We start from the raw sequence: 15,995 nt of genomic DNA, 5'->3' as shown, positions 1-15,995 counted from the left end.
GACTCTGCAGCAGGCCCTGCTGCCCAGATCTGCCAGGAGCCAGCACTGTGACGTACCCTATTTTTAACCCCAGCATTCTTGGGGTGTGTCTTCTGTTGCTTCATGCTTCTTTTAAATTGGTGACCTTCTACAAGTGGCTTCTTTTGTAAAAAAGCAACCTGCTTTGCCTTCCCAGTGAGATAGTTCTCAGTGTATCAGTGCTTATTATCATTTCTGTGCTCAGGAATTCCAAATTGGAGCATCTCCGTGATGCTTAATCATTGAAAAATCCAAAGTCCCTCATGTAAAGAGTTCACAGCCCTCAGCCTTTCCTTCTCTGGTGAAAGTTCCCTCCAAAAGCACAGGGATGGGTCTGTGGTTGGATCTGTGATTGGAGCTGGCTGCTGAGGCTCATGCAGCCCTGAGTGCCCCTGTGGCTGCCCCAGCACCCCTGGGCATGCTGTGGGTGGCTCTGAGGGGAGGAGGGCTGCAGCTCTCACTGAGGGCATCTCCGGCACGGCTGACCAGAGAGCACAAATGGCTGTACTGAGCATTTTGTGGTGCATTTCCGCATGAGAGCTCTACTGTTGGTCTACAGACGCAGCTGATGTTCAGAGAGAACTTTGCTTCTGACTGCAACATTTGAGAGCTGCTCCCTTGAGTTTGAAGTCCTTTCTGTGCAGATGTGTCCAGTTCTTTCATTGCAGTGATGCACAGGAACGTGCTGTACCCGGAGTGGTCAAGTGCAGGGCAGTTCCTTTTTCCTGACACAAGTACCAGAAGGACACATGGATGATAAAATACTGTCCTGCAGCAGAGCCTTTGGGGTGTGCAGGGGGACCTGAGCAGGAGCAGGGGGTAACAAACCTCTCCCAGCCATGGCTGTCTGCTCCTGCAGCAGCACTGGGGGTGTCACCCAGGGCAGCAGGGACCTTGGCACAGGGGTGACAGTGCTGGGACAGCCTCTGCCTGCTCAGGGGGGGCTTGCACGAGGCCCTTTGCTTAAAGCTAAGAACTTATTTCTCTGTGTGACAAATGCCAGATTGCTGAAAGGCAGTGTGCCAGGCTGGTGCCAGCTGTGCCAGGGGAGCTGCAGTGTGAGGTACCAGCTGTGCCAGGGCAGCTGCAGTGTGGGGTACCAGGGCAGCTGCAGTGTGGGGTGCCAGCTGTGCCAAGGAGCTGCAGTGCGGGGTACCAGCTGTGCAGGGTACCAGCTGTGCCAGGCAGCTGCAGTGAGGGGTACCAGCTGTGCAGGGTACCAGCTGTGCCAGGGAGCTGCAGCGAGGGGCTTGGGTGGAGGCTGCTCCCAGAGGAGCCCCTGTGGGAGCAGGGGTACTCAGCAATGGCTTTTACTCTTGCTTTTCCCACCAGTGAATTGATGCTGTTCAGGGGGAAATAGCCACTTCTCATGGGCCAGGCAAAGTGTCAGGGGTGTTGTTCTGAGTGAGGGCTGCTCATCTTCTGTAGCTGCTGGGAACAGCTGCAGTGGTTGGAGTGACACTCGTGCCTTGGAGGGGCAGGGTGTGACCCCAGCCTGCTGCCCCTCTGTCCCTGCTGCATCCTCCTGCCCTCTGCTGTGCTCCCTGGCCCTGCTGGGCTTCTGCTCCCTCTGCAGTCCCTGTGGGGTCAGGGTGTCCCGTGGCAGAGCCCAGGGCCTGGCTCTGTCCTGGGAACAGGAGGATTCCATGGTGGGAGAGGAGACCAGCCTGCAGAGGTGCCCTTGTCCCAGCTGCCATTCCAGCCATGCTGGGGCTGGGACCTGAGGATGGGGAGTGTTGAGTTTCTTCTCTGACCTCCTTCAGAAGTATTCAAAGTGTCTGGGCTGGGTTTATGCAGGGCTCTCCCAACAGGTGAGAGGGCTCTTCCCTGGTGCTGCTGCCTGGGAGGAGCTCCTGGGGAATTCTCTGTCCATTTTCTGTCCTCTGACTCACAAGCACAGCCTGGCTTGTGTGTGAGCTCTGTGACAAGCAGAAGCAGCTGGTGAAGTGTTCATGGTGCTCCTTGGGATCATCTGAGAGTTACAGGGCTCTGCTGGGCTGGTCACTCTGCAGGGCTCCATGGCACCACCACGGAGGTGGCACGTGGTGGCACATGCTCTGGGAGCTGCTTGTGCCAGGGTGCTGCTGCTGCTGCTGGGGTCACCCTGCAGCTGGGAGTGAGGGCCCAGAGCCCTTCTCTGGCTGCCACAGCCCACTCGTGTGTGTCTCTTACTCAGTGTAGTATCCAGGGGAGATTTGTAGTTTTTCAAAGATCACTGCTAGTGAGATTCACAAAGGGAAAGCACTGAGGTAGGAGGTATTTATAGCATTTCCATAAACTGCCTCTCTGAACAAATGCAGTCACTTGACTTTGTTTTCTGGGAGTTGTTTTGTTCACTATAAAACTTCTTTTAAATCTCCTCCAGCTCTCTAAAGACATTCATTCTGTCAGAGCAGGAGGTGGCACTTCACAGGTATTTCCCATGGAAATACATGGGAGCCATGTGACTTTTCACATGGGCAGATAGTGATAGAACAAGCAGAAATTGCTTTAAAGAGGTGAGATTTAGATTAAATATTAGGGGGGAAATGATCCTTGTGAGGGTGGTGAGGCCCTGGCACAGCGTCCCAGAGCAGCTGTGGCTGCTCCATCCCTGGCAGTGCCCAAGGCCAGGCTGGACAGGGCTTGGAGCAGCCTGGGCAATGGAAGGTGTCCCTGCCATGGCAGGGGTAGGAAAAAGATGAGCTTTAAGGTCCCTCCAACCCAGGCCTCTATGATTTCTGACTTGGATGATTTTCCTCTTGACTAACAAAATGTGGTTAGGATTCTCAGCAGTGCCTCTAACTGGTGCAGGTATCTTGACCCTCAGTGTACAGAAGAACAATCAGTTCTGAAGTGATTCTTGTGACCCATAAAATCAATGTGTCTATGTTGTCTTGGGTATGAATTGTCACTGGGGCTCATTTTCACTTGGGCTCTCTACAAAGAAAACATCCTACGGTTCATTACAGCTCCAACCTTGAAGTCTTCCTGAAGCTAATGAAAATCAGAGGTCAGGTCACTTGGAATGCAGCTGTTCCAGTTCCCTTTGCTGTTGGAAAGTGCCTCCCAAAGCAGCTCCTTCCAGCCAGGACACCCTGAGGCAAAGGCCAGCCCAAAGCCCTGCAGCTGGGATCTCCAAGGGAATAATGCTACTGATGCCATTTGCTGCAAGATTATTCTATGCCTGTTTTATTTAAAAGGCAAATGAGCTTGCCTTGTAGGAGAGATTATTTCAGTGTTCTGCTTTCTGTGTGAGGAAATGAGGTCGTTCCTGCAGCCCTTCCCAAGGGGAAAGGGGGATGCATGGAGCAGGGCAGGGACAGCAGCCAGCCCTGATGGTTGAGGGCAGGGGAGCTCACCTCCTCAGCTGACTCTGGCTGGGCCCTTTGAGGTGATTTAACAAAAATAAGGATGGTTTGAGAAGGTCTTTGAAGTTCCTGGAAGGATTGGAAATGTCAGCAGGTTGTATTGAATCAGCAATAGCAGCAGAGCACTGGCACTTGAGGCCAGACACACTTGAGGGCAATGGTGGTGCTTAAATCTGAGCCCAAATCCCTTGGCTGTGATCCTGGTGGTGCTGCCAGGTACTGAGCAGGTACAGCCTGGTGGGGGAACTGGGGCTGGAGTTCACATCCTCTTGTGACTCTACTTTTAGTCTTCCAAGAAGCAAACACCTCTGGAAGGAGAGGGACAGGAGCCCAGCGTGCCCAGCTGGGTTTGAGGGTGCAGAGGACTCTCCAGTGTGAGGCTCTGCAAGCAGCTCCCCTGCCCAGGGCTGCATCTGTGGGCATTGCCCAGGCCCCTGAGGGCAGGTGCAGGGTGCTCATTTGGAAACATGCTGCTTTCTAAAAATAATTACAGGGGAAAGATTATAAACAAACATCCTCCTCCCCAAAATCAATCATCCACAGCATGCTGTGAATTCCAACTGCTTGCTGAAATAAGCCTCAGAAGATCCTGTGAGCAGGAAGAGCCTAATGCTGCAAAACTGGAAGCTTAAGCATGACTTCCATGTTCTCCTGTTGTTCCACACCTTTTTGGAGCAGGGATGATGTTCCCAAGCAAACTGAGCTGATGGCCCTGCTCCAGTGCCCACAGGAATTGTAGTTCTACATTGCAGCACAAGCTGTGACCTCAGCAAATCCAGAGCAGATTATGGCTGCTGAGCTGTAGCCCTTTGGAGGGGCAAGTCAGCAACTGGAATGCTCCTGACTGGTGGGATTGGCCTCAGAGCCAGGAGGGAATTCTGCCTGCTTCTCCTGTGGAAGCACTGGGATGTTCTTGTCTTCCTCAGGGTTTGTGTTCTCCCACAGATGCAGGAAGCACTGACCCTTGGTTCAGTGTTGTGCAGACTCTTCTGGAGGGGCTTGCTCTGACTTTGGGTTTTGAAGTCCATTCTAAGGTGTGGTTTCTGAGATTGCTGGGCACTCAGAAGTCCTGTTTTATATTTGCAGAGGGCTTCAGTGGGGTTAATTTGCAATTGCACTAACTAATGCATCCCCAGGTGTTCAAAGCTCCTGATCCTTTTGTGTTTGTCATTCGCGATATTTCTTAGAGCCTTAGACTTACTTTATTAGCTCAGGCAGTGAACCGTTTGAGCACAGATACATGAACAGGGCTGTGTTTTGTTGCTCCTGGGCCTTTCCCTTCCAGCAAAGCCTGTGCTGCCCTTCAGCCAAGGCAGGTGGCACAAAGGGATCCCAGGAACATGCCAAGGTTCCTGTGGTTTCCCCCTTTAGCAAAGCAGCACAAACAGTGTCTGTGCTGTCTCTTGGTAGGTGGACAATGACTTTGGGTCTGGCTTCCTGGCCTTGGACCCCACTGATCTGCCCCAGAAGCTCTGTGCTGCTGTGCCCTGTCCTTGTTCTGCCTGGCCAGGCTGTTCTGTGGCAAACAGCCACCAGTGTCCTGTCCCCAGCCCTGGCAGTGCCCACTGGGGAGCTGGGCTGGGCTCATGGTGGCTGTGCCAGCCGAGCCACCAAGGGCTGGCCAAGCAGGACGGTGGCACAGGGGCTGTGGGTAGCAGGGCACCCTGGGCACTGTCCCTGGAGAAGAACAGGGGCCATGTGGAGGGATTGAAGTGAAGGAATAAGTGACATGCTTTCAGCTCTGCCAGGTGGGGTGGCTCTGGCAGTGGCTGCTGTAGCCCTGGTGCAGTGACAGAGGAACCTTTTGAGTTGTTTTGGGATGTAGGCACAGCTGATCCAGGGGTGCCTCTGCCATGGCTCTGCTCAGGCTGCTCCTACACTGCTCCATTGAGATGGGCACTGTGAGTCAGGCCCTGAGACTGGGCCAGGGAATTGCTGCTGGAGGTGATGCTCCACATCAGGCAGGGGGACTGTGCTCTCCCCTCACTGTGTGAGGCAGAGGGTGATGTGTCCTGCCATCAGGACACTGCTCACTTTTGCTGGACTTGGTGGAGTAGCTTGAGGGAACTGGGATGCATTGGGTGCTCTCTGAGCTCCTGTGCAGATGCAGGCTGGAGGCAGCAGGGTTGGCAGCCCTGCACAGGCCTCTCACTTCTCCTCTGCCAGCAGCGCCATTATGGTGCTGCTCAGCATCTCTGGGCACAGAAACCCTGCTGGAAACACAGATCTCCTCCTCTGTAATTCCTCCCTTTTAGGTCCTTCTTTGAAGTGGAGCTTTAGCTCTTAATATGGTAAATAGTGGGATGTGTGAGTCCACAGAGTGTCAGTGAGGCTCCTGGGGCAGCTCTGACTGCCCCACAGGGAATGTGGCTCCCAGGGATGCTCAAAACTGCCTCTGGCTCTGCTGGCAGTGGTGTGGAGTGGGGAGTGACTGCAGAGCTCTGGGACTAAGGAGGCTGCTGGCAAGGGCTGGGATGTGTTATGGGGTGCAGGGAAAAGCGGTTTGGGATTGCACAGGACTTAATGGCAGGAGGGATGAGTCTAGTGGTAGGATAAGAAAGGGAGTCTGGTGACTTGGGGAGGACTGAGTGCAGGGGTAGGAGGGGAAAGGGGGTCAGGTGTGTGTTTGGCCATGCCCTGCCCTGCCCAGTGCAGCCTGTCCTGCATGCACAGCACCTGCAGTGGGACTGTGGCCTCTGGGGCCTGTATATCCTGGGCAGACTGAGAACCTAAACATGGCTGCTGCAGCATCCACATGGATTTTACTTGTATTTTACATGTATTTTCACTGGTGGGCTTCCATCCTGGCTAGCCAGACACAGGAGCAGGCTGGGGCTGTGGCTGCTGTCTGGGTTTGTGCAGCCAGCCATGTATCTATCCCTACAGGTGGGATATGTGTGTTCTGTATCTGCTGGGCACACGTCCCCAGCCTTGCTGCCACTTGGATCTGGGGCCATGGAGTAGCAGCCTCGCCACTCTTGGGCTGTTGCATCCAGATAATGCCTTTTCTTCTGGCATGGAGCATTTGGGCTTGTCAGGGGCTTCAAATGTGTGTTCCTGCCATCAACATCTAACAAATTTTATGGATTCTTTCCATTTTTATAGGAAAAACCATCACCCTGATCCAGACATTGAAACTCGTCAACTGATGGGACAAAGAGCTGAGACACTTGGCTGTACTAGGACACTAAAACATAGGGTTTAGCCAAAGAATATTTCCCTACTGTGGAGCCTTACACCTGCCAAGCCCTGTAGCATTCTTGGGAGGCTTTTCTATCCCTCTTCTCCATTTCCACACATCATGGTATTCCTTTTGACTTCTTTTGCAAGCTAGCTCTGGCTGTGCCTTGGCTTCCCCTATGCTTTGGTGTGGGTCCCCAGCGTGAGCTGCTGCCTGTGGGCTGGTTCTGCACCTCTGCCTCCAGCTGCTGCTCGGAGGCTCCTCTTGGATGTCGTGACTGACCTGCTTTTTCTCTCTCTTCCACTGTATCTCTTTCCCTCCAACCTGTCTCCTGCCTTCTCTGTTGTCCCCCTCCGTCCCTGCAGGTTCATCATGCCTAGTGGCATATAAAAAGACTCCACCTCCAGTCCCACCTCGGACCACGTCCAAGCCCTTCATCTCTGTCACTGTGCAGAGCAGCACTGAGTCAGCCCAGGACACCTACCTGGACAGCCAGGACCACAAGAGTGAGGTCACCAGCCAGTCGGGGCTCAGCAATTCCTCAGACAGCTTGGACAGCACCAGGACACCCAGCGTCACCAGGGGCAGCGTCGTGACTGCAGCCAGAGACACTCCAGAGTTACCTCAGAAAAATGCAACTTTGAAAAGTGACAAAGGGACTCTGACTAACGAAGAGCCTAAAGTGGAGAATATCCCCAAAAGAAAGCTATCATCTATAGGAATACAAGTATGGAATAGTTTGTTCTCCTTTGTCCCAAGGAATGTCCTTGCCCCATCCATTTAGCATGTGCCTTTGCTGTGACTGGGTGTGCATCTGAGCTCACTTAGAATAGCAAGGGACACTCCCTGCCTTGCCTGTGTTCCCAGGGTGAGAGACAGCAGCACTTTCCCTTAACAGCCCAGAAAGGACTAAGCTCTTTTAGTACAAATTTGAAATGTTTTCTAGAGCAGAGGGGCTGTGTTAACTGGGTGAGTCCCTCTGAAGAGGCCTTTTGCTGCTGGTCTGCCTGTGCCCTGTACTCTGTGTTGCTTCCAGTCATTCTGCTTCTTGTCCATCTGGTTGTAGGGACAGTTCTCCCCTGAGAGGTGGGCCCTTCTGCTTGGTGTCCATGTGGGAAGGGCTGCTGCAGTGCCAAATGGTCGCAGGGCTGCAGGAGGGTGCAATTCCTTGCTACCCCGTGTTCCCAGGAGGTTGATGTTTCCCTTGCTGGAAGCATTTAACTGTGGAAATAGATGGGAAAGAGCTGTGGATAAAGCAGTGAAATGAGAGCCCAGTGAGTAGTGTAAATTATTGCTTTAGTCAGCAGAATGCATCCTCTGGGCCTGTGCTCCCCTCTGGGACAGGTTTCTCAGTCACAGGTGGCTGTGAGCTCTGGTTCTCTCCCAGGTGCTGATTACCAGCAGAGGGGAACTTGGGCAGCTCCAAGTGCAGAATCTGAGCTTTGAGCTGTCCTGTGTGTGCTGAACAAGTTCTCCATCAGCTTTACAGCAAGGCCAGCTCAGTACAGGTGACAGGGAAGGGCTCTCAGCAAGGCTGCTGGAACAGAGCACCTGAAGGGCAGTGAGGGGAGGGAAACCCACTGGAGAGGCTGACTGCCTTCCACTGCTTTTCCTTTTCTGAGCTGGTTCTTAAGTCACCTGGATTTCTTTCCTAAAACCTTCTAACCCTCTTATCCAGAGCCATGGAGGGTGTCAATCCCTGGGAGAGAGGCTTTGCTGTCAGTCTCAATCACCTTGCTGTGCTCCCTTGGATGCCATGGTCCCTGACTGTGTGGAGTGGCACAGGGACACTGCCCCAGCCATGCAGAGCCCTGGGCTCCTGGCATAGCAGCCTGGCAGGATACAGCCCTGTGTCTGCTCCTGAGGTGGGAGCAGAGCTGGGCAGGAGCCTCATGCCCGTCCTTAGCCAGCCCTCCCATGTGGTGTCAGCATGCTCTGTGTGTGCACACTCCTGCTCTACTAACGTGGATTGCAGCCACAAGTTCTTCTGTCTTTGTCTGTATTTTTTTGTTCAATAAGGTTGACTGCCTTCAGCCAGTGGCAAAAGAGGAGCCTCCTCCACCAGCCACCAAATTCCAGTCCATCGGGGTACAGGTAGAGGACGAGTGGCGGTAAGTGAGACACACACAACTTGTGCGGTTTCCTTTTCTTTTAAATTGTGCCTCCCCCACTTGTGCTTAGACCTTCTGCCCTGCTTTGTGCCAGTGAGTGATGTTGAATGGGGCCCACGGAGAGCTCTTCCTCCACAGTGCACACCCGCTGCAAAAAGCATTTGTTCTCTAACAGCCAAATCAATGGGAGCTTGAAATTAAATCAAAAATTAAAAAATTCCAAGCTGTAATTATAGTCATGCGTCAGGCTCTCATCTGAAGGGCCGGCTGCAGTAAGCAGGCAACCTTGTAGTTGTGTGTGAGTGTGTGGTGTGTCTGTGTGTGAGGAGGGGCAGGGGGGCTCTGCTGTGCCCATGGATTTTGGTGTCAGTGTGGAAGGCCAGCCAGGCTGAGCCCTGCTATTGAACGATGGCTTTTGATCCCTGCAGGAACAGCCACTCCCGCAGCATGTCCTCCAAACAGGACACAGACTCTGACACGCAGGAGCCCAATAACTCCAGCTGTAAATCATCTGAGAGAAGCCTCGCTGAGTGCCCCCAGCACAACTCCGTTGGTGTTGATGCCTCCACCAGGCAACCAGCCAAGCCCTCACAGATTAAGAGAAACCTCTCCTATGGAGAAAACAACGACCCGGCCCTGGAGCCTTCCTCTCTCCCTCCTCCTGACCCCTGGCTCGAGAGCTCCTCCACGTCGCCGTCGGAGCCGGCGCAGGCGGGGCCCTGCCGGCGGGACGGCTTCTGGTTCCTGAAGCTGCTGCAGGCAGAGACCGAGCGCCTGGAGGGCTGGTGCCGCCAGATGGACCAGGAGACCAAAGAGAACAATCTCTCTGAGGAAGGTGGGTGGGGGCACCCGCCCGGCAGCTCCTCCCTCAAGGAGGGGCTGGATTTGGGTATTGGGTCGGTTAAATTGTGGCTGCCCCATCCCTGGAAGTGTCCGAGGCCAGGTTGAACACGGCTTGGAGCAGCCTGGTCTAGTGAAAGGTGTCCTTGCCCATGGAATGAGATGAGCTCGAAGGTCCCTTCCCTTCCAAACCATTCTGAAATTGCTGACAGCCCCCAGAGCCAAAGCATGAAGATGAGAATGAGATGAGGAATGCTTTTTCCTTGGAAAGGGTAATGTAGCTTCCTGTAGCAAATGGAGTACAACGTAATGCTGTGATGCAGCATGAAAGATGTACAGGGCATGGTGTGGCTTCTGACCACTCAAAACTGCTAAAAGCTTAAATGGATTTAATCTTAAAAAAGGTCAAATGGAAAAAGCTTTCAAGGAGACTGTGGGATATCTCCCTGCCTCACCCATTACTGTCAAACAGGTAGGGGGGAGACCTTAGCTGGCAGTGGGGCAGAAGGAACACAACTTTGGAGCCTGTTTGCTCAGTTCACTTGATGAACTGGTCGTTAAAGCAAAGAACAGCTTTCCTCACATGGGAAAGCCTCTGAATTTCTGCTGGGTACACCAAAAGCATGGGACAGGGAGCAAGAGGCCCATTGATTTTATGGGGTTCAGTCCCAGCTAGGCTTGTTCCTCTATTTTCAAACGCCTTGGCAAAACCCCTGGGCTTTTTGCAGTGGGAATCATGCCTCTGGTGCATGCAGAGTGACAGGAGTGGGTGTCAAGGCTGCAAAAGGCAGGATCTTTGTGTGGAGCTTGGTTCTGATGTTTTTAAAACCTGAGAAAGGTGAAGCAAAGGTGAGGCTCAGTTTTAGCTCACTGTCACTGCTGAGCTAATCCCTAATCTGATTCCCTGAGGTGCTGCCTGGCAGGGAATCTCCCTGCCTTGGGGCTGGTCTGGCTTGACCTGTGGCAAGGAAAGGCAGTGAGACCTGCATGGCACTGTTCTGTGTGCCAGGAGCAGCTGCATGGCACTGTTCTGTGTGCCAGGAGCAGTTGCATGGCACTGTTCTGTGTGCCAGGAGCAGTTGCATGGCACTGTTATGTATGCCAGGAGCAGGCTGCTGGTTGTGTCACCACAGCCTTGGTGGGTTGGAGAGCCCAGGGTGTGCTCACCCAGGCAGGATCTGCTGGGCAGGCTCAGGGGCAGCAGCAGAGCAGGACTCAGTGGTCCCTGTTGGTGATGCAGCTTGCAGGCACGTGGGGCTCTGAACCTGCCTCTGGGAGGGAAAAGCCCACACTGTGTTTCCTCTCATGAGCAGAGGAACATGTCTATGCCCAGAGGCTGCTTGGAAAACCCATTAAGAGCAGCATAAAGTCCTGGGTGTTAAAAGCCCTGGCCTGTGTGTTAATCCCTGCTGGTACAGGGAGGCTGGAGAGTGGTCCCTGTGTCACCTTTGTCACCTTTCCCCTGGACAGGGCTGGGAGAGCAGCCTGGGATCTAAGCAGGTGCCAGCAGACTTGGCTGAGGTGGTGCTGGTGGTTCTCTGAAGGGCTGAGGGCAGTTTGAGGAGCTCCTGCCAGCTTGGATATTGTAATGTCCTCAGCCAGGTCTGTGTTTGGCCTGCCAGAAAGAGCAATGGCAGACAAATGTAGTTGCAAAACATCTTGTGAGAGCAGTTGGTGCCTTGAGGATATCTGAAATTCCTTTTCTGATGACTCCAGTGTTTGCTCCAGAAATGCTGGGGCTCATTGCTACAATTAACAGTCTGTTCAATTCAGGTCTTTTTATTTACTTTCTTTTTTTTTCTTTTTTTTGTCCCTCACAGTCTTAGGAAAAGTCCTGAGTGCAGTGGGCAGTGCACAGTTACTAATGTCACAGAAGTTCCAGCAATTCCACGGCCTCTGTGAGCAAAACTTGGTGAGTATGGATCTCTTTTTCCTGGTTTCTGAGAGGATGCCTCTCTCTGAACAGCACTACAAGGACTTGGTCAGTGTTAATAGGCTGCAGTCCCTGTGGAAACAAAGCCACAGCCTGCAGTGCCAGCTGGGGAAGGCTGGGTTAGCACAGAGGTGTTGCAGACATCTTTTGTGAAAAATCCTTTAAGATTTTTCCTTGTGAGAAGCTGCAGTTTTAGCAACCAAATGTAAACAATGGTTATCTGCTGCTGTGGAATGCAACAGGTGGATCCGTGATTGGTCTCGTGTGGATGTTTGGATTTACTGACCACTCATAGCAGAGCTGCTCTTGCTCTCTGTCTGAGACACAGATCTTTGTTATTCATTCTTTTTTATTCTTAGCTTAGCTAGCCTTCTGAGAACTTTTTCTTTCTATTCTTTTTAGTATAGTCATAATGTAATATATATATCATAAAATAACAAATCAAGCCTCTGATCATGGAATCAACATTTTCGTCTCTCTCTCATCCTGAAAACCCTTGTGACCACGGTCACACAGAGGTGCCTCCTGCTTCTGAAGGGCTTTTTGAGGAAAACCCCTGAGGCTGGGCTGGATAGGGGGGACTGTTTGAAAGGTCTGCTCTTGACCACACATGCTCCCTTTGCGTGTGTGGCTGGTGCCACTGTCCCCAGGCCACTGGAATTGATCTCTGAAAGGGAATGCAGGGCTTTGCCCTTGCTCAAAGCTGACCTGGCTAATGGGCATTGATGGAATCTGTGGTTTAGTTTTCCCCTCGAGCTTTATGGTAATAGGGATTTTGCAAACTTCCTCAGGGGTGAATTCCTCTTTACATGTAAAATAATCTTGGAGAGACTTGAGCAGGAGGGGGTAAAGTGCTGATCCCAGCTGAGCAGCAGCACCAGCAGAGCTTTGTATGAGCTGCTTGGATCTGATCCCATGCTTTCCAGGGTCTGTGGTGGTGGTTCAGCTGTCTGGGAACTGGGAAAATCCTATTCTTGGAAGAAACTTAAGCTCCTTAAAATTTTTCAACCCAGCCTGAGAAGTACTGATGCTTTCAGGTTGTTTTGGGCAGAAATGTAGCAAAGTAATTTTGCTCATGAAAGCTCAGTTTGGCTCCTTGGAGTGCTGCACATCCAAGCATCGGAGCTGGGTATCCATTTCCATTATTTCCCCCCTGAGATGGGGGTCTCAGTGTTGTCACTCTGATTGCCATGCTGGGCACCTCCTGTTGGAGGTTCCTGCTGAGGGGTTAGTGCCAGCACTGGGTGTCAGGTTCAGGATTACTCTGCTGTAAGGAGGAGTGCTTACAAGGAGTCAGGACTTGCTTCCTGAACTTGGCAGAAGTTATTTGGGCTGTAAATGATGGCTTTGTGTGTCCATGGTCAGGGCTGGTGTCTCCTGTGGCTCCTCACTGAGTTTGGTTGCAGGCAGACATAGAAGAGGTGAAGGTGCTATTCATGCTGTTCTGCTGGGTGTGTTCGTTCTGAAATGGGGTTTTTAATGCTTCTCCCCTTGTAGAACCCTAATGCCAATCCCAGACCCACAGCCCAGGACTTGGCTGGATTTTGGGATCTCCTCCAGCTGTCCATTGAAGACATCAGCATGAAGTTTGACGAGCTGTACCACCTCAAAGCTAATAGCTGGCAATTGGCAGAGACACCGGAGAGAAAGGTGAGTGAGGGGCACTGGGGAGTGGCCACAGCACCTTGTTCTACACATTTGGGGTACCTGAGGTCTGCTTTTGTCTGCAAACAGATGCTCCCAAGGGCTTTTGCCATCCTGCACTTGTCTTCTCACAGCCTCATAAGGCACCAAGGCCATTCATTCCTCTTGAGTAATAGTGGGAACAGTTTTGTGCAAGGGGAAAAGGTGGTGAGAGAGCCCAGAGTGGTGGACAGTGGTGCAGGGGCCTCAACTATTCCTAGCACTGTGTAGATGGATTTAACTATCTTTGTGCCCAAGTAATGTGAAAAGCAAGTTGAACCTTTGAAAAATGCAGGAGAGGTGGGGTCCTGGCTCTGCCAGTAAGGGTAGGGAGGACTGTGACTCAGGGCACAGTGGCTTATTAAAATTTTGCAGTTCCACGTGAAGTTATGTCTTCTTGCTGCCTGTGCTGAGCTCTGAGCTGCAGCTGAACCAGACAATCTCTGAACTCCAGGCCACTCCAGAGGAACCCTGTACCATGGAAGCTGCATGGAGGGGAGGGTTAGGCTGGATAACAGGAAAAGATTCTCCCCCAGAGGGTGCTGGCACTGCCCAGGCTCCCTGGGGAATGGGCACAGCCCCAGGTTGCCAGAGCTCCAGGAGGGTTGGGACACTGCTCTCAGGCACAGGGTGTCCTGCAGGTGTCTGTGCAGGGGTTGGACTTGATGATCCTGGTTTTGGATCATCAGCCCCTGGGTTGTGGACTTCCATCCCAGGAAATGTCCAAGGCCAGGTTGGGCACGGTCTAGAGGAGGGTGTCCCTGCCATGGCAGGGGGTGGCACTGGGTGATCTTCCAACCCAGACCATTCTGTGATTCCATGATTGTTGTGGGTGCCTTCCCATGCAGGACATTCTGTGATTCTGTGAAATGCAAAATGGCTCCTTGTAGAAACGGGGCAGTTGATCTGAGGGGTGTCTGGCTGCAGAGCTGCTCTGCCCAGCGCCATCCCCATCCCCCGGGGCTGAGCCGGCGCCCAGCCACGCACGTTTGTATCAGGTGTGGGTTTTTCCTTCCTGTCTCCCTAAAGGAAGAGAAAAAGCCACCGCCTCCAGTGCCAAAGAAGCCAGCCAAGTCCAAATCACAGCTGGGCCGGGACAAAGGCTCCGACTCGGACAAGCAGCGGCAGGAGGCGCGGAAGCGGCTGATGGCGGCCAAGCGCGCGGCCTCCGTGCGGCAGAACTCGGCCACCGAGAGCGCCGACAGCATCGAGATCTACGTCCCCGAGGCCCAGACCCGCCTCTGAGCCCAGCCACGGCCAGCCCGCGGCTTTTATAAGTCATTAAATGGGAAAAAAAGGTTCTCTTGAAACCTGTGTGATTTATTCAGTCTAGAGACAATGAGCCATCCTTGAAAAGGGCTCTTGAGTTGGCTTTTTTCTCTCTCAGCTTTAAGTAATGAAGATTTTAACAAAAAAAAATACAAACAAAAAAAAATTAAAAAAAAAAGAAAAAATGCCCCTCGTTTTCTCCCCAGCTGTGGTGTTGCTGAATGGACTGGACAGACTCCTGGGAACTCCAGCCCCTCGACTTGGAACTTCAGTCTTTTTACTTGTTCTATCTCATGAGAATTACTAGCTTGTTTACAAGAAGAGGACAAGAAAACACGAAGCCTCGAGCACTTGCCATGCTGTGTTCTTCCTCCTCCTCAGATCTGTTCTGCCCTTCTCATCCTTTATTTTTCCCTCCTCCTGCTCCCGTTCCCCACCCTTTGCATGGTTTCGGTTCCCGTGTCCGGACCCCCCTGTCCCCGCAGAGAGCACCTGTGGTGTGTCATCCCTGCTGCCCTCTCCAGCCAGCAGCCCGCTGGGCTTTGTGTTCCTGGGATGGGGGTGCTGGGCTGGGGGAGGACGGGCACAGGGGGCCCCATCTTCAGCTTGTTGGAGGGAGAGGACGCCGGGGCTGTGGAATGTGGGGTTGAAATGCAGCCCAGAGCAAAATGTGCAATAAACCTGGCGCAGGGGACCCCGAGAGCCGGAACCCGCTCCGGAGCGGAGCTGAAGGAGCACAGAGCACGAGCACAGCACTATGGTTTCCCTCCTCTTCCCCTTCCCACACCGCTGTCCTTGGCTGGCTGGTGGAGAGAGGAGCTGCTGCAGCAGGGGCTGTGGGGTCAGCGTGTCCAGGAGGAGACAGGAGGGTGTACATATGCACATATACACTTAGTAGTACCTGTATAGTAATTCCTACACACGGATCCTGCCCATGCCACCGCGGGGGTGGGCAGATGTATAGCATATATTTTTACATGTACTATATCTAGATGTGTGTCCAAGTGTGTGTAAAAATATATACCCTGTGTGTAAGCAGATGACTATTTTTTCCTTATCTCCCTGCTCTCTGGGTAGAGGAAGGATTGCTAAATATTTTTTAGCCCATTTTTTCTTCCCCTTTGTAGGTCTCCTTTCTGGTCTGGCTCCTCGGAGCCAGAGCTGCCACCCCCTGATTCTTTGCCACCCTCTCACACAGAAGGTTTTTGTCCCATCCTGAGGGATCTTGCTGGGGATTTTTTTTTTTTTCCTCTTCACACGTTTGAACAAGTTGGGAGATTGTGTGCTACTGTCATGGGGGTGGAGGTGGAATCCCAGTGGTTTCAGAGTTTTGGTGATCCAGAAGGCAAAAAATAAATAAAAGTGAAATCCTGAACGATGCCTGCTGCCCGTTGTGTGCTGTCTGGGGCTGTCCATGAACGCTGCTCTGAGGTCTCTGCCCTCAGCCATAGAATTCCCAAAGCTTGGCTGTGCTGGGATTCAGATTGGGCTGGAGGTGGGGGTCAGGCTCTGCTCTCAGGGGACAAGTGCAAGCAGCCTCAGGTTGCTCTGGGGGGGGGGTTACATTGGATACTGGGGGAAAGTCCTTCATGGAAAATGTGGTCAGGGCT

At 52.7% G+C, this 15,995-nt stretch overlaps 1 protein-coding gene across 5 annotated transcripts in view; it reads left to right on the top strand.

The window, feature by feature from the left end:
• DLGAP4 (DLG associated protein 4) overlaps window positions 1-15,747 on the top strand; it is a 62,161-nt gene extending 46,414 nt beyond the window's left edge. For 4 of the 5 annotated variants that reach the window (XM_058814432.1, XM_058814431.1, XM_058814429.1 and 1 more), the window contains 6 exons: window positions 6,915-7,276; window positions 8,569-8,660; window positions 9,089-9,495; window positions 11,321-11,412; window positions 12,931-13,083; window positions 14,146-15,747. In XM_058814432.1, coding sequence (XP_058670415.1) covers window positions 6,915-7,276; window positions 8,569-8,660; window positions 9,089-9,495; window positions 11,321-11,412; window positions 12,931-13,083; window positions 14,146-14,361 — 1,322 coding nt within the window. In that variant the 3' untranslated portion in view covers window positions 14,362-15,747. The remainder of the gene's footprint in view (window positions 1-6,914; window positions 7,277-8,568; window positions 8,661-9,088; window positions 9,496-11,320; window positions 11,413-12,930; window positions 13,084-14,145) is intronic. The other variant, XM_058814433.1, reaches the window with a different exon arrangement.
• The last annotated feature ends 248 nt before the right edge of the window (window positions 15,748-15,995 follow it).

This window comes from Ammospiza caudacuta, chromosome 15 (assembly GCF_027887145.1).
Source record: "Ammospiza caudacuta isolate bAmmCau1 chromosome 15, bAmmCau1.pri, whole genome shotgun sequence".
Classification (NCBI taxonomy): domain Eukaryota; kingdom Metazoa; phylum Chordata; class Aves; order Passeriformes; family Passerellidae; genus Ammospiza; species Ammospiza caudacuta.
Note: the sequence above shows the minus strand (reverse complement) of the source record. Positions and strands in the feature narration are given on the sequence as shown.